This window comes from Aquila chrysaetos, chromosome 26 (genome assembly GCF_900496995.4).
Source record: "Aquila chrysaetos chrysaetos chromosome 26, bAquChr1.4, whole genome shotgun sequence".
NCBI lineage: Eukaryota > Metazoa > Chordata > Aves > Accipitriformes > Accipitridae > Aquila > Aquila chrysaetos.
Genome location: NC_044029.1, coordinates 12,771,469 through 12,792,942, shown reverse-complemented (window position 1 = coordinate 12,792,942; position 21,474 = coordinate 12,771,469). Strand labels below are relative to the sequence as shown.

The 21,474-nt window shown below is 38.4% G+C and overlaps 2 protein-coding genes across 3 annotated transcripts; one reads left to right on the top strand and one right to left on the bottom strand.

Annotated features, from left to right (window-relative positions):
* Positions 1–46: 46 nt before the first annotated feature.
* On the bottom strand, positions 47–8,653 carry CCDC107 (coiled-coil domain containing 107). 2 transcript variants are annotated; one of them, XM_030003060.2, is made up of 7 exons: positions 8,636–8,653; positions 8,404–8,596; positions 5,272–5,477; positions 3,936–4,002; positions 2,584–2,674; positions 1,334–1,443; positions 47–732 (listed from the first exon to the last, which is right to left on the bottom strand). In XM_030003060.2, the coding sequence occupies exons 2-7, from the start codon at positions 8,576–8,578 to the stop codon at positions 461–463; spliced, it is 921 nt and encodes a 306-aa protein (XP_029858920.1). In that variant the 5' UTR covers positions 8,579–8,596; positions 8,636–8,653; the 3' UTR covers positions 47–460. The 2 variants fall into 2 exon arrangements, with proteins under 2 accessions (XP_029858920.1, XP_029858919.1); XM_030003059.2 differs by lacking the exon at positions 8,636–8,653 and having other exon boundaries at positions 8,404–8,628.
* A 216-nt stretch (positions 8,654–8,869) lies between these two features.
* On the top strand, positions 8,870–21,474 carry LOC115336248 (GLIPR1-like protein 2). Its single transcript, XM_030002920.1, has 6 exons — positions 8,870–9,040; positions 10,621–10,866; positions 13,943–14,046; positions 18,877–18,962; positions 20,475–20,501; positions 20,597–21,474. The coding sequence occupies exons 1-6, from the start codon at positions 8,870–8,872 to the stop codon at positions 20,749–20,751; spliced, it is 789 nt and encodes a 262-aa protein (XP_029858780.1). The 3' UTR covers positions 20,752–21,474.

Sequence of the window (21,474 nt, the reverse complement as noted above, 5' to 3'; positions counted from 1 at the left end):
TGCTTTTCCTTCCCCCCTAGAAAAAAGTTTTCCACAAAGAGCTAAATTCATCAGTGCATGCTCTTTAATGAACTCAAGTAAGTCACAGTTCAAGTGGCACCACGCTTACTAGTTACAAAACATTTATGAAACATCTATTCTTTATAGTCTTAATTACAAGATACTCTAATATTTTAGTGAAGCATCAGATATAATTACAGTGCATTATATACAGAGTACAGAAATATTTTTATAGGAAAAAAAATAAATAGAAAAAAATATGTAAACATCCTGAGTGAAATTCTGCTGCCACTGAAGTCAGTTACAGAACCGTCATAGATACGAGCACAGGCAGAATTTCACCCCTTTTTAAAGCATATAGCAGTGCACATAACTTCATTTGAAACAGTTTAAAGTGCATACAACAGTATAAAAAAAAATAATTCATAAGCTTTTGGAAGTTTTACATATACAGATTTCATTAGTATCTATTACGTCTCCTCAATCCTATCTCTTCTGATTCAATGGCATCTTTGTGTATCATTTCTTGGTCTTCTACCACATCTGGCTCAAACTGATGTACTTCACATTCATCACATAATTCATGCTCTTCTATTTTGTAATCATTATCAACATCCTCAAGCAAATCTTCATTACTGTCATCTTCTCTGTCATCCATTTCTTTCTCTTGAGAATGTTCAGCAAATGACTGAATAAGATCTTCAAGTTTCTCATTACAAATGTGGCTGACATCTTATAATTAAAAAAAAAAAAGTAAGTTTAAATTACTAGAAAGGCTCAAAATTTCAAGGGTCAGTTTAGAAGCAGACTTTTTTATTTGTTTTCTCTCTTTTATTAAGACTCAACTAATGGAAAAATTCCCCAAATTTCTACTGAACCATTCTTAACATTTAAGATTTCTCTTGGACTACTACATACCTCTTGGAAATCTCCAGTTGAAACTAATACACAGTTTGATGTTTGGTACTTTATGCAAGCATTACCCACTGCCTCAGAGGTTCCCATCTGGGAATCTGTAGACTACAGTTAGTCCAATACTAACAGACTGCTCAGGAACTCACACTCAAGAAGCCCATTTTAACAAAGCAGAACATGACTATGTGGTCTATCCTAGCTCAATGTCTTTTAGCACCTATTCTTAAAAAAAATCATGATGTATCAAAAATTTGAAATTAGATACACCTCAAACAGGAATAATGGTACTCCTCCAGAATAAAATTAATTCCACACACATTACCTAAGATGCAGGAACTGAACATTATTATAGTAAGATCTGTTTATTCTTTTAAAATATAAACTACTTAGTTATCCATCCTGCTGGAAATCAAAGTACCTTTCATCTTGTTTTCTGATTTATCCAATCCACTTTCTTTCATCAGCCGTCTAATTGATTGGAGCTGTGTCATTATTTCATCTTTCTGCTCACAAGCTAAAGCATTAACACTAGAAAAAAAGACAGATGTCACCAGCTGAAAGATTACCTTAGAAGTGAGTGCTTGATAATAATGCTCAAGATTGCAGTATTTCCTTCCGTGGATAAACACCTTAGTTAAGTTAGCAATACGTTTAGCTCAAGCTTTTCTTTGAGAACTGTCTCTTGAGGAGTGGGGAGCCCATCACCTACACCTACTGAATAATCTAGTCACTGAATTCTAACACTGGAGCCCCAATGGCCAAGGTTGAGTAATGAGTACTGAAAGAAACAATTATCCAAAGTGATTTTATTTTTAGTACAACAATGCCTAATACAGAACTTTACAGTTTAGAGGCTTTTCTCATTTATTTCAGATTTTGTTTACGCTCTCTCCTCCCCATCACTACTAGAAATTTGTTAGGCAAATTGGTCAGTGAATTTGCTACTTAATAGTTTCAGCACACATTAAGTTCAGAAGCACACTAAAGGAACAATCACTAAATTCTGCATGTTTTAAACTCAGCTTCATGAAGGATGTCAGTCTACACAAAATGGACTGCATGGATATTTTTATTTCCAATAGATGGGTAAGGCCCTAGCTTCTTAAGAGAAGATCATCTCTAAAACCACAAGGAGGTTATATTACTTATTCCCTTGTTACACTACAACAGAGAAGTTATATTTCCCTGAAACACACACAATCACTTAACAGTGTTAACATTTCAAAACACAAAAATAAGCAGCCATACCTTGATAACTAGTTTTGTCTTCTAATTATATCAAAAGGTGGAAACTCTTTCTGATACCAAAAATCTAATTCCCACATGGGCTTTCAAATGCTACTGAGCTTAAGTGTTTTTTCAGTATTAGTCTCCTTGGTCAATATTCAAGTTTAAGTTGTTAAATGACAGTAGCTTGATTATAAGTCTGAGCTTTTGCATGTATGTTTGGTGAACAAGAGACAGGAGATGTCTGTGGAAAAGATCACGAACTGCTGAAGAAAACTATTACCTGCAAAAGGCTACAGAATCAGTAAGTAATTAAAGAAGGTTCCTAAACACTGTTCCTTACCTATATATAAGGAACATTTTAAGAACTCTCTGTCAACATTTTGGAGAACTTCAATTCACAGAAAACAATAGTAACTGAGATGTTTTAGAAACACTCACCAGTTTGACAGTGGATCCAACTGAGTCAATAAAGAATTTAACATTTTCTCTGTCTGTGCTAGATGCTGCTCCAGTTCTAAAAGCTGATGCTCTAACAAAAAACAAAAGCAAAAAAAAAGACGGAGGCAGAGCCAGGGGGTGGGGGCAAGAGGGAGAGAACGTTGTAAGAAATGTATTTACAATACCAAAACGATACTAATTTATATTTTTGGTTGGGCAGAGTCAAAAACAGGAAGGTTTTTTCTCTATAAAATTCTAGAATATGAAAAGGGAGTGGTGAGGGTAAGAACAGAAGCCTTATTATGTGTGACCAGAAGTCCTTCTCATTCAATAACTTGTCTCCAACAGCGCGCAATAAGAGAACACCTTGGCAGAAACTGAGCGAGAATATGGCTCTCACCTTCCCGGCTTCAAGAGCTATGCAGTTCCAAGACTTCCTGAGGTAAAAGTAGTGTATTTATACTTAATATAGTCATGAATTTGCCCACTCACACCTCGCAAATACATTCAACACTTAATGCACGAGAGTTGAGAGGAGTAACTCCTCCTAAAATACTATTAAACTGTGAAGAAAGAAGAATGCAACACGCAAGGATGGCAAGTAGGCAGTGTAGAAAATCACTGCTGAACCTGATTGCAGATCTGGTGTACAGAGACACCAAAAGAGGCTGCTAGTTGTTTAATTAACTAAAAATGTGTCTGTACAAGGGGCAAAAACAAAAAATGTATGAAAACAACTCAACTTTGATGTGCCTGACTGTTTCTTCAAAGGAAAGCCTACTTCTTGGCACATGCAGAATAGACTGTATCAGACAGTCAAGAGTGCTCCGTATCATGAAGAAAAAAAAAGTACCATTTATTCTGTCTCTTCTACAAACAGTTAATGTTTTTGTCAGGTCACCAATTTGACCCAGAAATTCAACAGTCTCTGTAATTGTTTATCCATACTGTTCCACTATCAATACAGTTTAACTCTAAAGCAGATCATTATATCCTTTTTAAATACCCTATTAATTCTAAGGAGTATTATATCCTATTTAAACATCCTATTATACTGAAGAAAATTGAACAGGTCTTAAGTAAGAAAAACATCAGACATTAAAAGGCAGACAACCATCCTGTATTAGTATAGCTGTTTTAAAGAATATTACCATTTGGAGATTTCAAACAAACCTCTAACAAGTGTTTCAAGTACACAGAATAACAAAGTGTTTTGTAGGTTCCTAACTGCACGTAAGGAACTTAGAGGATGGTTCTCGTTTAGCTAGACTGCATCAACAAAAATATGTAGCTTGTTCCAGCAGGAAATACGCATTTTTGGTGAACATATGCATTCTGAATGGCTATCTTACCCGTTTCCTTTGCCTTGTCTTCTGTACTTTTTTCCTTTTTGGAGAGACTTTCTTCATGTGACTTCATCTTTAATAAATATAATCATGTTAGAAGACTTCATCACTATTTGTATATTAAAATAAAAATGTATTTAGAAATTTACTGAAATTAAATAGCAACCACAGAAATGTGCTCCATTAATGAAACTTTTATTCTGCCATGCCTTCTTCCTATCTTAAACTAACACTTCAGATTTTAAGCAGTGACAACATGACTGACAAAAGTTGTAAAAGAAAACAGTTGCTATTTCAACTCCAGTTTTCAAAAATGAACAGAAGGAACCTTCTAGGTTACTGGATGCAGTCTCCTATCATTAACTAGGAGGTAAAACTTCTTTCTTAAAGTAATAAAGATGCTATTATAGAAATATTTACATCTCAGTCCCACACGTGTAAAGAGTTTTAACACCCAAAGTATTATTTTTATGATGTTTAAATCTTATTTACAAACTAATTAATTTTTAAAACCAAACTGGTCTGCCTCTATGTTCATCTTGCTAAGCTGTTGTATTTTTCTCACATACCAGATGATATGAAACTGACTATGGAAATGAAGATGCTGTCTCCGGTCCTGTTCAGGTTTAAGTTTTTTTTTTCCCTGAAGGCAAGCAACAATATTCCAGGTGCACTCTCAGCACTACAAGTGCTGTAACATCTCTTACTATAAAACAATAAATATCAAGACTGATATTTAAAAAAAAAAAAAAACCAAACCAAAAACCCCAACTGATCACGTGTTCTACTTTTTTAATTTACTAATGGTAGAAAAGGTATCACATGTCACAGGTAACAGCCTATGTTGCAGCTGCATGACCAAATGAGAAGTCCTAAATAAAAGGTCTAGACTACTCACTATTCTATCTAATTGCTAATCTAAGACTACTACTCTGCAGGAGGCGTCTATCTCCTTCCCATACTCAATCTCATTCTGAAGAATGAAAAGGAAGTGAAATACTGATGAGGCTTAAGTTACAACCTCAGGTAACAGCCCTGTTTAGGTTCTCAGATTCTTATTGGGGGGAGGGGGGGAGGGGGGGAGGAGGGGGTGGGGGCAGGGGAGGGGAGGTGTAAGATTATCACTTCTTTAAGTGTCTAAAAAAAGATCAGTCAGAAACCTTCATAAGGAAGAATCAGATATGCTATAATTTTAACTTTGGAGCTTACATTCAAAGTCATACCGAGCAATAAATGGCTTTTGGACAACCACATACATGGACTCAGAATTGGGGGGGGGGGAACCCAGACCAGTTACATTTCCTTCTAATTTCAATAATTTAATGTTTTTCTTATGGCTTACCTTAAGAAATTTGTATGCTGCAAACACTCCCACTCCAAGAGCATACAATGGCATGAGGGTGAATGCTAATTCTCTACCATTTCCTCTTGTTCTCTCACTCTTTATCTCTTTTTCCATTGCATTTCTCATCTGCTGAATACTCTGATAAGTATTACTGTCAGAATTTCCTGGATTCAGGTGAACTTGATGAACTGTCTGAGGACTACCTTAAAAAATTAAATTGAGAGAAAGAAGACAAAGTTAGAAAGGAAATTAAGAGTCCAATTAGTTTCACAGCTGGAATTAAATTGTTTCCTTCTTGTGTGATCATCTTTGTTCATCACTCTTCTAAGATGGTGTGGTCAGTCCTGCATCCAAATAAAGTTACAAAAAAAAAATTAAAAATCACTGTTTCATGAATAGAATGCAAAGTTAGATCTATGTAGCAAAGACCCTCAAACTAAGTTTCTATCTTTCTTTAAGATGCAAGTTTTAAGTTTCTTCCTTTACAACAACATTGGCAAACCCACAGCAAACCACAGAAAGGTAGACATAACAAGAAACAACTTACATCTTGAAATTAAAGCATATTCAGAGAAACTATTAATAATGCTGAGAACAATGTTACAAATTAGTATTTTTCCTCTGTAACAAAGAAAGGAGTTAAGTACAAACTGAATTGTCTAGTCCCAGAAAAAAAAAGTTTTGTTGAAATACACATGCTGTGTTGCTGCTTTCAGTATTTTGACAGTAAATTCAGTGTTACATGGATATTCCCACAGGCTTAGAAGTGCTGTACCTCTGCAAATCAAATATTTAGCAGGAAAAGATTACACAATAGCAAAGACATGCAACCTCGGAAGTCTGAAGTATTTTTCCATGTAATTTGCCTGCCAAAACAGGCAGCAGATAAAACAGCCAGTGTCATTGCTTGACTTAGGTTATTCGGTAGTTAAACCTGGGGTCATGGGACACGCGCATGAGAAACAGTGCTATCAGCTAAAGAATGCAGATGCTTGCAGAGACAGACAGCAGGTGATTGGGGAGCTGTGAAGTTCAACACTGATGTCTCAACTGACTGCTTAGACTTATACCTTAAAATCCCCTTGAACATTTAGTTCCTCATAATTTAATATCGCAGAACTGAGTATGGGTAAAACAAGGTTCACATTATATAAAACTTCCCAAACGGAAGACCATTATGCAAATCACTCCTTGTCAATTAATACTGAAACAGTGGCATTTCAAGAATTTACAGTAACATAACTCAAGTGTGCAAGAGACAGCCACAATCAGGTAGAGAAAAAAATTAACATAAATTACAACTCCCAGTGAAACAACTGTTTGGCTACAGCTTCTTCCAAATACAAGAGAAAAAGGAATCTAATTCTGCTAAACTAAGGTGGTACTTTGTGATAGGAGATCTTGAACAGTGGTTTAGAATTGTCTAAAATGAGTTAGCCAGAAAAGTTTTTCAGACTTCCAGGAATGACCCTGACTGTAGTGACATTTACTATCATCTCGGCAGTCAAGTCGTGCCAGGCATCACTGCAAGTTCTTCCACATCCCATTGCTCAGTTTGCAACATGCCCATTTGGAGTAGGCCTTTTATCTGTATGTTTGCTCACTGGAACTCGAAGCAGAACTGGACAGTTACACAAAAAATTAAAAACCCTGGCTGACAGAAGCAGAACTCAAGCTACCTTAATCATTTAATGCAAGTTCAGGCAGACATTCTCCTTTCAACAAAAGCAGGTTTAGACTTACTAAAACTGCACTAACTAATCTGGAAATCACGTTTGATCTCACATGTAGACTTCCTTCTTTCAGTTCTATTTGTTTTTAATGTAAATGAGGAGATTTACTAAAATACCTAATATCACAGATGAAAAAATTTCCACAGGTCATAAGAATACAAATGTGGTCAAAGGAAACACCACCTTCCTGGCACAGAGGAGGGACGCTGAATCCTAACAGAGTCCAGTGTCCTGCACCAAATTTATCTCACAGAAGAAACAGCAGAGTGAGTACTGGCCAAACAGGAGAAAAGAAGAACCGAAACAGGTGAGAACAGCAGATCTGCCTGAAATTTATTTTATGCGGTGCTGGGCCAATACATCAGTAGAAGCAGAGGCATGTGAAACGTTGCTTTTTTCAAGGTTTGGTTTTTAAAAGAATTTGATCTATAGGAAATGACAGCTACCATATAAATTAAAAGTAATCAAGCAAAACAGGCCAGGCTAGAGCTTATGAAGCACAGTAAGTTCAACATCAGCTGGGAAGAACATGGTAGCAGCTCAAGCCTCACTTTTTCTGCCTCCCAGGGAAAACCACAGACACATAATTTGGAGGATTACAGCAACTATTTACCTTTTGGTTTACAATGCCTTGGAAAGCATCACCAATGAATCACAGAGCTACCTCAAGAAAGCAGGCTTTTTGTAATTTTCCAGAACAGAAGCGGACCTTTGGACCTTGAGCTAAATCCTCAGCTGACATACAGTGACACAGCTTAACATACATTTATACCACTCAAGCTTTCACAAGGGGTAAGCTCCCTAGCCCATTCAGTGATATCTTTTGTAAAGAGGCGTCTTGGACTCTTTCCAATACACTACCTGACAAATCTCATACGATTCTGTGCTAACGTTTGCTAACAGTAACACTTGGCTCCCTTATTGCAATTCTAATACGCCCGGTGAATTCTTTCCTCTGACGCCTCACAGCTACTCATCTGTTGGAGTAACTAAGCCTGTCCCTGCAGGCGCTACTCGTCAAACTGCCCTGATAAGATACGCTTCCAGTAGCAGGGCGTCATCTGCATTTAAAAATGATGTTCTTAAGACAAGGCAGACAAAAATCGACACAGTAACGAACCAGAGAAGCAGAACATGAAGGCGGAGGGCGGGAAGGGGGTGTGGAAGGTTAAGGCGAGGCGGTGAGAGCACAGGCGCCGGCGCGGAGCCGTCTGACACGGCCTTTCCCCCTCACAGCCCGCGTACAACGCCCAGCGCCTCCCGCCGGACGAGGCACAGCCCTCCCCGTTGCCGGGGGGCTCCCTTCGAGCCCGCCCGAGAGAGGGGCCGGCTCCCAGCAGCTCCCGCAGGGAACGCACAACCCCGCCGCGGCCTCGGCCACCGCCACGGCTCCTACCTCTGCGGTGCTGACGGGGATCGTAATGGCCGGGGCCGGCCTTGCCGCCCCGCGGAGACCGGCCGGCCCTCCCGCCTCCTCCTCCTCCTCCCCCGAACATCCTGGGCATGACGACGAAAACACAAAGCACCAGCACCACCGACACCACCACCTGCTGCACCGCCGACAGCACCATGGCCGCCGCCGCCGCCGCCTCCTCCTCCTCCTCCTCCTCCTCCCGCCGCCGCCTCACCTACCAACGAGCCGCCGCCCAGCGCGAAGGAGAGGCGGCCGCCGCTCCCCTCCCGGCGCCGCAGCGCCCCCCAGCGGGCTCCTCAGCGTCACGCCGCTCCAAGGGTTGGGCGGGAAGTTCCCGGCCGGAGAAGGTTCTGGAAGAGGCCGCGGGGGAGGGGGGGGAGTGCGGGGGGGGGGGGGTGTGTGTGTGCAGGGCAGGGACCCCTCACGCAAGACCCCGGCAGCTGGGGCCATGAGGCCGTGGGTGGCGGTGGTCGCCTTGTGGGAGGTGCTGAGGGCTGCAGCTGGGTGGTCGCCCGCCTTACCGAGCATCGCGGATCAGGCCTTCGTCGAGGCCTGCGTGCGCGTCCACAACGAGCTCCGCGCCAAAGTCCAGCTGGCTGCCAGCAACATGTGGTACATGGTAGGGACAGGCCCGGGGGGGGGGCCTAGGTGGCTCCACAGCCCCGCCGGGGGGGTTGGGAGAGTGGGCCCGGGGTCTCTCAGTAGTCCCCGGGTGAGGCGACCAGGCTGGCGTCACTGGCTGGTGTTCAGATATCATCACGTTTATTTGATAGGAAATATGGTAATGAGTCAAGTCAGTTGTAGACAGGTGAGTCTCGGAACAGCAGGCGTGATGCAGTGACACAGGCCAGCCGACGATGTTCACGTTTCACCCCAAGGAATTTCTGCTTAGGAAGAAGCAGTGGTCCAGCAGCAGGACTTATCCAGAAGAGTTAGGCTCTCCATCAAAAGCAAGGATATGAACTGCAGTCCTGGGGCTGAAGGGGATTTCTGGTGGCAAGGAAGAATCTTTGCTTGTCATAACCAAAACAAACTGCATGTGAAAATTTTTGCTGGAAAGGGTTAAGCAAAGCTGAAGAAGTTGCAGAAAAAGTGGATGTTTGATGTTTAGTCCACTTCATATCGCAAGAGGAAAATGTTGTGAGCAATGAGCAGCTAAAGGATGAGTACCCTGAGGAAGGCTTGGGAACATGCTCGTGCTGTGCTGGGATACTGATGGCAAAGAATGCCGTTTGCTTGGGTGGGTTTGCAGCCAGAATGGCAGGTATGGGGGTATGACCCTGGAAGTGAAGAAGCTTTTGAAAGACACCAGACCCAGTTTTAGTACTCAGGAGTAGGGAAACCAGGAAAAATTATGAATAAAGGTATGCATGTAGAAATATAGTTAGAAAAAAATAAAGGCCTTAGGGAGAAAACCATATTGGCAGCCATAGAGACTGAGAGTGAACTGGAATGTACGAACACCAATAAACCTAGGCAATAAAACACAGAATCTCTTACATAAGGCATAAAACTAGGTACTTTAATGGTAGAGGAAACATGCTGAAAAACAATCATGACTGGTAGACAAATACCAAAGATTGTTCATGTTCAGGAATCAGAACTTTTGTTAATGGTGACAGACTGCAAAGAAGAGGTAGCAGAATGAGTTAGTGGCCAAACATTGGCATGTTTACCTCCTGATGCTGCCTTTGTAAAATGATCGTAGGAGGAGTGAATATTTGTTTCTTGGGGCTCTCTTAAAAATACTTAAAATATTTATACATCTATTTATACATACACAGCTATAGTAGCTGTGCATTTTTACTTTGAATTAATTTTTATGTACCAAATAGAAATCCTTAGTGACCTGTTCAACAAAAAAATTACCAAAAAAAGTTTAATGTTTAATTAATGTGACAGTAATTTCTTATCTGAAGATAAAAGTGTATTTCAAACATCTTTTCAGGTTGCTAGCAAGTGCTCTTATAAAGTTAATTTTCAACAGTGAAGGGGGAAAACAAACTCGTCTAATGAAATTAGTTCATATTTCTGTGCTGCAACAGGAAAAGTCAATGAAACTAAAACACGGGTACTTGCCTATGTACTCCAGCATATGATATCTATCTGTACTTTATTGCCTGACTGGTTTTGTCTGATTGTGTATGATCTGGTTGTAAGTTAACATTGCACAACTATTTCACCTTTCATGTTTTGCAGACTTGGGATGCAGCTTTGGCAAGGACTGCAAGGGCATGGGCAAATAAATGCATTTTTGAACATAATGTATACTTAAGTCAGAAACATCAGTGCCGTCCTAATTTCACATCTATTGGAGAGAATATTTGGGTTGGAAGTCATCAAGCATTCTATGTTGCTGATGCCATTAAATCGTGGTATAATGAAGTCAGATTCTATATTTTTGCAGAGCAGAAATGTACTAAGGTTTGCGGTCATTACATTCAGGTAAGAGTTATCTTCGGTTAAATATCCTGTGTAGTGCCTACCAGATGAATCAGTAGGGGCTGTAAATAATACAGGGTTGTATATATGGTTTGTAGTGACTGGCAGTTTACCGTCTTTTGTAATCTCAAGCAATGGCTGTACTGCTGGTTACCCCTGCACTGGTTCACCTTTTTGTCTTGTATAATAATCCATTCTTCATGTCCACAATATTGGCCTCACTGAAAGCCTCGCTCCTTGTTTCATTGTATCAGTACTACATGAACTTTATCAAGTTCTCTAGCTGTGAAGCCACACAGTTCTGAATTCTGTAAGTTTGGAGATGCTGTTCGAAGTAATCACAGTAACTGCAGAACGTCTGTGGGTACTCCTTCATAGAAATGTTAACAGAAGGACAAAATCCAGCCAAAGTAAATTGTATTCTTTGCAAATCTTGTAAAAAAGGAAGGCAAAAAAACCAGCATCAACAACAAAAGAGGCAATTTATGATATATTTCTGATTTCTCAGTGGTAATTCTTAATTCAATGACAAACTTAATTCTGCTGAGAAAGTAAAGATTTTCTTAGAACACCTAATATTTTAAATGGATTTATTCATTCCCATCTTTAAAAAATAAGCTTTGCGGTAGAATTAGTTTCATCTATGAGCAAACGCATAATATTTCACTGATCTGAAACAGATGATAATTTTAACGTCAGGTAAATCTTATCTAGTAAAAGTGACTCTTTAAATTCTTATCTCAGTATTCAAAGATGCTTAGATTGCTCTCTGTGCAAATTACAGTTGATAATACTGTGCAGTATACTTAGCGTGAAAATGTTACCGGACACAACAGTAGCTGTGAGGTTCTTTTTGAGTAGACTTTGGATTGTGAAATGAAAATAACTTAAAGTTACCAGAATCATTTACAGAGCATTTTTGTTTGGGTGTTTTTGCACCTATTTTATGTCTTTTCTCAGTTATTTCCCTTCAAGTGTTAATTCTTGTTTTGTGCCGCTGGTTCTGCCTGTAACAAACTCGAAAGCAAGGCTGGAGGATTGAAGTTTTGCTGTTCATTGGGCAGTAAATCTTTAGAAGATCAGAACTAGACAATATCTTTGGAAAATATTTTTCATTTTTTCTCTGGCACAGTAAATTATAAAAAGTTACCTAGCAAGGTAGTTCCTAGCATTTTAAGATTTGCTGTTCAACCTTGTCTACATAGAATTCTGGAGCTTTTTGCACTTTTCTCTTGGGGTGATGTTCACTTCTAAGCTTTCTTTCCCCTGATTAATGTTGCTTGCTCCTTTCTTGTTACACATAGTTAAGTAGTATCAAAATGTTCATGCATTTGAGGCAGTATTTCAGGCAGAATTACAAAGGAAACTAATCACTAGAAAAAAACAAGTAGAGTTAAAAAGGGTTTGTCGTGGTTTAACCCCAGCCAGCAACTAAGCACCACGCAGCCGCTCACTCACTCCCCACCCAGTGGGATGGGGGAGAAAGTTGGGAAGAGAAGTAAAACTCGTGGGTTGAGATAAGAACGGTTTAATAGAACAGAAAAGAAGAAACTAATAATGATAATGATAACACTAATAAAGTGACAGCAGTAATGATAAAAGGATTGGAATATACAAATGATGCACAGTGCAATTGCTCACCACCCGCCGATCGACGCCTAGTTAGTCCCCAAGCAGCGATCCCCCCATCCCCACTCCCCCCAGTTTATATACTGGGCATGACATCACATGGTATGGAATACCCCGTTGGCCAGTTTGGGTCAGCTGTCCTGGCTGTGTCCTGTGCCAACTTCTTGTGCCCCTCCAGCTTTCTCGCTGGCTGGGCATGAGAAGCTGAAAAATCCTTGACTTTAGACTAAACACTACTTAGTAACAACTGAAAACATCAGTGTTACCAACATTCTTCTCACACTGAACTCAAAAACATAACACTGTACCAGCTACTAGGAAGACAATTAACTCAATCCCAGCTGAAACCAGGACAGGGTTAAACACCAATGAACATGTAAAAGTACATATGTCATCCAAATTGATAATCAAAGGCCATGCATTATCCAGGAGCCATGATGGACTTGAAGGCTCAGACACAAAATTGAAAATGGGTAAAATTTACAAATCATAAATGGATAGGCTGTGTAGACCTGCTAGGAGAACCATGACACAGAAATCTCAAAATGGTGGAAATCTGAAAAAGCTACGTGAAGCTGTTACATAAAGGCCCCTGAAATGCTTAGTCCTTAATCCAGGATTCAGGTAACACCACATTAAACATTAAGGTCCTTTTCGAAGAAAGGTTATGTCTGTTGAACATAACCACTTCTTGCAGTTAGAGTTGAAGAGGTGGAACTTTTGGGGATGTTAAAATCAGTCTGTTGGTCTGAGACCTGTACTTTTTGTACTGGGGAGATACCGAGAGTAATCCACTATGTCTTTATATTTTCCAGAAGTGGAATGTATGATCATCCGGGTGTTCTAGGTATATAGTTAAACATTTTTACCTGAATTCAGTACCGTTTGGTTAGTCATATGCAGAAGTTATAGGAAGAAGCTCCCAAGGAAAAGCAGATGCCCAAGCTGTAAGTGTTAGTAAACCATCTTCTCTTAAGTATGGCAGATAATACTCGTTAGTCTGACAATGCGCAGTGGTAAAGCTTTCAGACTTAAGTTTACAGTAGTTATCAGCCAGACCACTTCTAGCACAACAGGAGAAGCTCTTCTTGCAGACCTAAATTATGAATGTTCAAATTAAGGAGCTGTTGGGTACTTGCCACTAATTTCCCTTTTGTTCCATGGAATCTATCCCTGGATCATGAAGTCAGTGACTCTTACTGAACTTGTTCTGTAGAAGATTGTGGAAACTTGCAGCGTAGGTCACTTCATCTTGAGGGGTGAATATTTAGAAGTTCATCTTAAAAAGCTTGCTTACCAGCAGTTTTTTTAAATGCGTAAAAAGGTCAGATGCTGCAAATGAAAATAACATGTAGGCTCTCTGAAAATAACGGAAACTTTCTAGATATTAGACTAGGTTACTGTTGAGTGTAGTTTTTAATTTATTTTAAAAGCTTTTTTTTGTTTTTAGGTTGTTTGGGACAATTCATATAAAATAGGCTGTGCTGCTACTCTATGTAGGGAAGTTGCAGGAATACGAAATGCAGTAAATTTTGTTTGCAACTATTCACCAGGGTAAGTTGCTGGTTTAAATGTAATAAAAAAATGAAAGCAATTGTAATGACATTTAGCTGAAAGTAAATTGGGTTCTTTATTTATTGGTAGCCTTGTAAATGCAATTGGAGAAAACGATGGTTGTCTAATTCAGTTACCAGGACAGCCATGAGCATTAGAACATGTACTTGCTTAGCTTTTTAATCTGTCAGCTTTACTGATAAATCTCATTCTGTGCCAATCTTAAACAAACAAATCCCAGAATTAGCTCATGCTCCACTTAATTGATTTTTTTTTTTTTTCATATGAAACAGAATCAATGAGAAAGTTGCTGCAGGCAACTGCTGTCAGAGCTGGAATTACCTCTTGCAGTTTTATAGATTTTTTCAATTGCACTTTAGCTTTTTACACTATTTTTTTTTTCCTTAGAAATGATGGAAATAATAGCACAGTTGTTAGATCACTTGCTTTTCCTTTCTGTGTAACTGAGTAAAATAAAATTAGATTATCATTTCTTGCATCTTTAATGGCTGTGATTATACCAAATGCTATTTAAGCATTAGAAAACAGTAAATGATCAATGCAAGAAAAAGCTAACTGCAACATGTGATTTTACATTTAAATTCATATTCTAAAAAAACATAGGCCCCAGCCAGTGCTGTTCCTAAAGCAGGAGGAGGTTGAAAACAGGCAGATAGTTTTAAAATAATATATTTTGTCTCATAGTAATGCACAGTCCATAATCAAGCACATGCATATGCAATCTGTTTGTCATTTTAAAAACATAACATAGCTTGTGAGCTTGCATGACAACTGTTTTTTCTTCTAGCAAACCTGGGCCACTATTGGGGAGTTAAATTAGCCTGAACTAAAAAATTCATTGAGCCCTGCCCATCTCTCTTCCAGTACCACAAAACTGGACTTGAACTTGAAATGTTATTTTGAAACTTGCTGGGGTATGGAACTTTGTTGTTTTCTTTTTAAAATCTGAACTAAAATGTTTCCAGTTGCCAGTGCAGCATAATGACTGGCATCCACAGTGGTCTGTAAAGCCTTGTCACTTGAGAATTTTCTCATTTGTAACAACATACCATGTTGGTTTGCTGTGCTGTTCTGCACATCCTGGAGAACTGATAGCTAAGCTGAATAGCTGTCTGAGATGAAGTCTAACATGCCATTGTTCTTCTGTCCACTGCTTGATACCAAGAATGCTGATCTCTACGTCACTACAGAAACAAGTGGAGTTAGAGCAGACAGAGCATCATCTAACAGCCTTTTCCCTTCCTAAACTGTCTGGAAAAATAGGTAAACCTTAACCTTGCCACCAATCATCACTACACTCCAGATAGTAGAACAGCCTTTTCCAACTTGACCTTCATGACTCCTTGAGGTTTGGACCCTTAGTGCTCAGTTACCCTGCTAGGATAGCAGTTTCTTTTCAGAATTGAGGATGCACCAATTTAAGGACTACCTCGCCAGAATTACTTTATTCAGTGTACCAGTTTTACAGTGTAGCCCTTTTATAGATCTTTTCCGAAGGTCTGCTGCTGGGACCATCCATGTCTGAGATGCCCAGACTATCCTTCCTCCTGTTTAAAGAGAAGCTTACCGTACTTTGGAATGTGCCCTGTCCTGTTGTCATTCTCATACTTAAAGTTAGCTGCCACATGCTTGCTACCAGGCTCTGTTTGTCATGCTGTTCTTCTCATCTCTTCTACCTACCTTCTTCTTGGTAGGTGAATCTTCATCTTCATGCTCAGTTTTCTCTCACAGATTTGGAAATTGTATATCAAAATTACCAGGATGACTATATTACAAGGTGGTTAGAAATACCAAATACCATCAGAGACAGATGGACCGTAGATGTCATTGAGAAGATTTATTCAGTTCAATTCAGACAGTTGCTCTTACTTATGCTTCTGTTTTACTGCTCTTTAGGAAACTTTATCACAAGTCTACATTAGCAGAAGGGGAAACCTGTTCTGTTTTTGGAGCTGTAAGTTTCCACTTATTTTAGAGCAAACAACCTTATAACTGCTTTCTGTTGTGAGTTTATGATGACACATTCAGATCTTACAGAATTCGAACAGCTGTATTTGCAGTTTCAGATTAGGATTTGTAGTGGTTGAGGTTATCCCAGCACTCTTAAAAAGAATAAGATGCCTTTAAACAGCAAGATACCTTCTTTGATATTCCTATCAGTCTGTCTTACAGGTAGTACCTGTACTTCATGAGTTTTAAGTGCTGTGAATCCAAATACTGTCATTTCACCTTTTCACATCAAAAGAGGATTCATTGAAGTCATGGATATTGGCAGGGACAGGATATCCCCATTTTCCTGTTCGGCAGATCATGGCATCCTCAGAACAAGAGATGTGTCCTGGCTTTCAACAGATGTGGAAAAACTACCTCCTTTTCCCAGCTTCACTCGATGCTTCTCAGTTCTTCTGTTGTAAGAAAAAATGATAATCTGTGATACTTCTATGCTGCTGGGAATACAAATAACATCTCATTACCTTTTTGTTATTGTACCTTTCCATGAATATGACCTTCCAGGTCTCCACCACCTCTTTAGAAAGGTAAGTGGCATCCAGTCCCCGACAGGTGGCTGTATCTGCCATTTTTAGGACTCAATTTCTCCTGAAGAAGTTGGGGGAGTTAAAATGTTAGAGCACCTCAGTGGATAGTCAATGAAGTGGTAAATGGAAATCACTGTAAGTAAATATGAAGTGATACACATGGGGGAAAAGGCGGTCACCTATAAAACCATGGAAAATGTCAGCTCAATACTCGCTAGCTGTCAGAAGCAAATGGAAAAGTAGTAATGATTAATTAAATTAAATGATTACTCTTTAAGAGTAAAACATAAAACATAATAATGTCACTTTTCATGGAGACAGCCTTTTAGTTTCTATTGCCTAAGCCAGCAAGACAAGTGAAATTTAAAGCCCATATGATAGTCTCTCATATATTTTATTCCATTTAAGTAGCATAGTCTTCAGAAGCCACCTGAAGCTCCTTGTGAGAGTGAGTTTTTTTCTCCCTCCAGAAGTTAATTTGTGGCTTTTTTTCCCATTCCTTACACCTTCTCAATGAGGGAGCACTCTACAACCTCGGTGTTAACCGATCTGTAAATAGATGAACAGATAGATAGATTTACTTATTTGTAATAACAAGATAAGGCCTCTCAGAGAAAAAGGCAAGGCCTTTCATCTCTCTCAATCTGTGGCTGAGAGTTCTATCAGTCTTCTCAAAGAGGATTTCACAGTGGATTATGAACTGTGTGAAGTAGTAGTGTAATTACCACTTAAAGTGGAAGTCTTTGATACCAAGAAAGACTTGGTGAATTGCAGCTCAGGCAACATCTGTAGCTTCTTTGTATTGCATTCCTGCAATTGAAACGTGCATGGTCACCAAGTGGGTCTGCTTTCACACCCTTATGGGGCATTATGCTCTTGCCAGTACTTCTAGAAGCAATGTTTTGTCCTTCAGTCTTTCTTATTCTGGATTCTGAGACCCTTTTTAAGATAACTCTGTGGTCTGCTCTTTGGAATCACGCATGCTGTGAATGTATATGTGGACAATCACCCAAAAGATATGTTACTTAACCTGTAACTTTATTTTTGAGGTATTTCTGTATGCATATATATATTAACAACTTTCTTTCCTGCTCTTCTCTGACCAGTTCAAAACCTATGTTCAATTCTTGGGATCAGAAGATCCCCATTCCATTTTATCACTGCCTGGACTGCATGTCGGGGCATGTGGTTGCATTATGCCACTGTAGATGCTGCTGGGATAAAACTCAGGCCAACAGTGTACCTGTGCACAATGTATATAAAAGACATTTCAAAGAAGAATAGTAGCAAGTAAGTTGCAGGTAATCTTTCGGGGTGTTCTTCTCCCTCCAACTTGTACAACGGTATTATACCAACCCTTACATCTGTATGTCTGGTGGGTAGCTCTTTTTTATAAACATAGATGATATAGGGTGTAAATACAGACTTAGAATCCTGAAAACGTTATCACAGGTCTTGGTGCAAATTATCTGCTTTGAGGAGTGCCCACTATGGAGGTGAGTAGAGTGACAAACCAACCTAACTATAATAGCCCACAGTCCTTTGAGGGGACTAAATCTGCCCCTGTGTTCCCAGGATTAGGCTATGAAACCTAGCATTGCTTCATCTTCTTGAATGGCTGCAGCATAGACTGGGTACTGTGTTTCCCACTACCTAGTAGTAGAGTATAGACAGCCAGGATGATGGTTATCTGCATTATCATTTTCAGCAGTTATATGTATAAGGAGCCTTTCTGAGAATGTGCAGCGGTAAGTACTGTGGGCTGATCTTTATACTTAAAAACTTTGGCTCCGCTTGGATGAAATACTTAAGCATGTAAGGGTCCCAGTGTCTTCACTAAGACTGCATACTTACTCTTGGACATTTGTGTTTTGTGGAATGAAGCTCACAAGATTTCTTTTTTTGCTAAATAGTTGGTTTCAAGCTATTTGGGAGTGTGTCAGCTTTAAAATTTTCCACTCTAAAATCCTCATTTTACCTCAGTTGAAACCAAGCTCCATCCAGAACATTCTGTTTTAGTAGTTCATATACCAGTGTAAAATTTGAATAAAAAGCCTGCGTATTTTCCCATAAGAAAAATAATAGCTTTTTAAGATTCTTTTCTTTCACAGGGACAGAACAATGGAAATTAAAAGAATGAAGATTATTCTGATGTTTTTCATGAATTATCAGCCATTTATTGTATTTTCAGTGTATTTACTTCAACAAATTAGTTAAGATATTTAACAAATCACTTAAAATTATGTATGAAACTTTTCTTTTTCCTTTGTAGTGGTAATGTTCTGAGAAGACCATATATAGAAGGAAAATCATGCAGTAATTGTGCAAAAGGGGACATCTGTGAAAATAAACTGTGTAGTAAGTAAACGCAAATGTAAAATGCAATATGTAAAATGAAATAATACAACCATCTACTTGATAAAGAATGCTGCAAGCTTTGTTTTACTCCTTGATGGTGCTCACTCAGGTCCAATTCACAACTAATTTAGAACTATTCTTAAGGCCATTTACATTCAGGAAACAGATAGTTCATGTTTTACTGATTGTGGCCCTCAGTGACCATTATGAAGTCTTCATTTGATTATAGACAGGTATAATTCGTGATGTAGTTAAATGTATTATTGTTTCTATTGCACTCCACTGACTTCATTAATCATACCAAAGAAATCAGCATCTATGTACTTTTGAAAGCAGCATTTAGCAGCAGCTCTTGAGTATTCTCATAGGCCTTCAGAAACTGCAAAGCTACTAATGACTTGTATTTAGACTAAAATATTTAAATTGCAGTTACTGAGTCTGTTGTGACTGTTTTGTGCAGCCACAGCAAAATTACATTGGAGCATCAGTATAGCTGATGCTTATACACTCTGTAAGCAGTCACGGTAACTGTGGGAAAGTCATTCTGGGTCTGTAATTCGTGCTAGAGTTATAAAAGAAATTATTCACAGAGGCACATTGTCTTTCTCACCTGGTTATGTCTGTGGGAAAAGGGACTGCATACTGATTTAATTCTCTAGCTATCAAATATTTTCCCCATGGCAAATAGGATTCATTTCTTAAATGGGGTAATTTTTTAACTTTATTCTTGTCAAGAAAATGAATTAGAGTCATGAATTGCTAAGTATGCATCATGTTTGATGGAATGAAACATTAAGAGACAGTAGGTCGTCTCTCTTCAGAAAGTTCTAGACCTGACAACTTCCACCTACTGGGAAGTCACAAGCTAGAAGTTTCCTGTAGCTAAAGTTAGAACATATGTTTTTAAGTTTCATTTAGTAAACTGGGAATAAGACTTGTGGGTTTTGTTTAACAGTTAGTTAATTGTATTTGCTCAATATATATGTTAGTATAGCTTTAAAAACATTCAGCAATCCTGTAGGTCTTAATTTTTAGGTAGCAGACACCTCTGAAAACAGATACAAGGAATACCCGGTTATACTTGATCCCAGGGTTAGGCCTCACTTAGGAAACAGTCTGTCTCCTATTCTCATTCATAAAATTGTGTTTCATAGTATTTACTAGCTCATGTGTAAATTCTGAATATTTAAACACTATCTATTATTTTGAAAAAGACAAAGGAGAGAGGGTTCAAACTGAAAATAAAGGGGCTGTATAATACGTCCCTCTCCCCCATCGATGTCATTGTTATAAACAGTAATAGCTTTATGGAGACATTAATATTATGAAGTATTGGGTTTAGTTTTTATCAAAACATTTTAGCTTGTGGTTTTTTTTGTGAGGTTTATCAATGGGATTCTCAGAGTTTTTCAAATTCTGTTAACTGTAAATCTGATGAGTTTGTTTTAGCTAGCTCGTAAAGATTTAAGGAAAGAGAAATCATGTTTCTGTTTCTTTTTTCCCTTTTTCCAGGAAATCCAGAACGTGATAAAATTATCTGTATGTATTACAATTTTACACTTCTACTTATATTTCTTAGTTACTTTAAATGTATGTACTCCCCATAAATCTTATATTTATATGCTTATTTATAGATTATTCAAGATGGCACCCCCCTTGGGAGTTCAGAATTGTATGCGATGAGGCTTGTATCAGTCTTGTAGTTTTGAGAGCATCACTGATGTTTCTTGCTTTTGTAGCTGTTTATTTTATCAAAAAACACTTTACAAACATGCATATGTCCACCTAACTGGATTTGAAATACATATTGTCTTCTGAAGATACTTGCTAATGAATTAAGCAAAAAAGTCATATTTACATAACTTTAAAGACAACTTTCTTTGACAATAATTTTGTTGCCATTATTTTATTCTCCTTAGAGAAAGCTAACATGCCAAAAAAAGTGAAATTCTAGGTGGTTAAAACCCATATTGGGAAAATATTAAGCTAAAGATGGTATCTGGTAAGGTTTGGAGCCTTATTTTTAAATACTGAATTTCCCAAAACTGTGATGTACTCTGTTCCTGGAATTCAAGGAGAATAGTATGTGTCAGTTAAACAACTGTTAAAATTCATACTAAGCCAATATTTGAAATCACAATTGCTTAATTTAGATGCTGAGAGAAACCTAGCATCATATCATGTACTGAGTCCTGTTTCCTAGAGTGACAGAATGTTCTGAATAAAATGTATAAAGTCAGAAGATGTTATACAAAGATGGTTCTTTAGAAGTCTTGATGTTTGTGAAGTTAGTACAACTTGGTATTTATAAGTTAATGCATTTACTTTTGCTCATTCAAAATGTGAAGCTTTAGATTTATTATTATTTTGTTCCTAACTCCCTCTAAACCTTGTGCTTAATTTTCATTTTTTTTATTCCTTGTTTTAACGTGTACCGTTACTTACGTATAGCTTATTTCCTGTTTTGTAAGTGTTCTAAAGTTTTAATAATAAATTTTGTTTTATCTTGAAA

Excerpts from the sequence above, each read along its gene's own strand:
- CCDC107 (XM_030003060.2), bottom strand. The coding sequence starts at position 8,578 with ATGGTGCTGTCGGCGGTGCAGCAGGTGGTGGTGTCGGTGGTGCTGGTG. Across the intron at positions 4,003-5,271 it reads CAGCATACAAATTTCTTAAG|ATGAAGTCACATGAAGAAAG; the intron begins GTAAGCCATAAG and ends TATTTATTAAAG. Across the intron at positions 733-1,333 it reads ATCAGAAAACAAGATGAAAG|ATGTCAGCCACATTTGTAAT; the intron begins GTACTTTGATTT and ends TTTAATTATAAG.
- LOC115336248 (XM_030002920.1), top strand. The coding sequence starts at position 8,870 with ATGAGGCCGTGGGTGGCGGTGGTCGCCTTGTGGGAGGTGCTGAGGGCT. Across the intron at positions 9,041-10,620 it reads CCAGCAACATGTGGTACATG|ACTTGGGATGCAGCTTTGGC; the intron begins GTAGGGACAGGC and ends CATGTTTTGCAG. Across the intron at positions 20,502-20,596 it reads AGAACGTGATAAAATTATCT|ATTATTCAAGATGGCACCCC; the intron begins GTATGTATTACA and ends GCTTATTTATAG.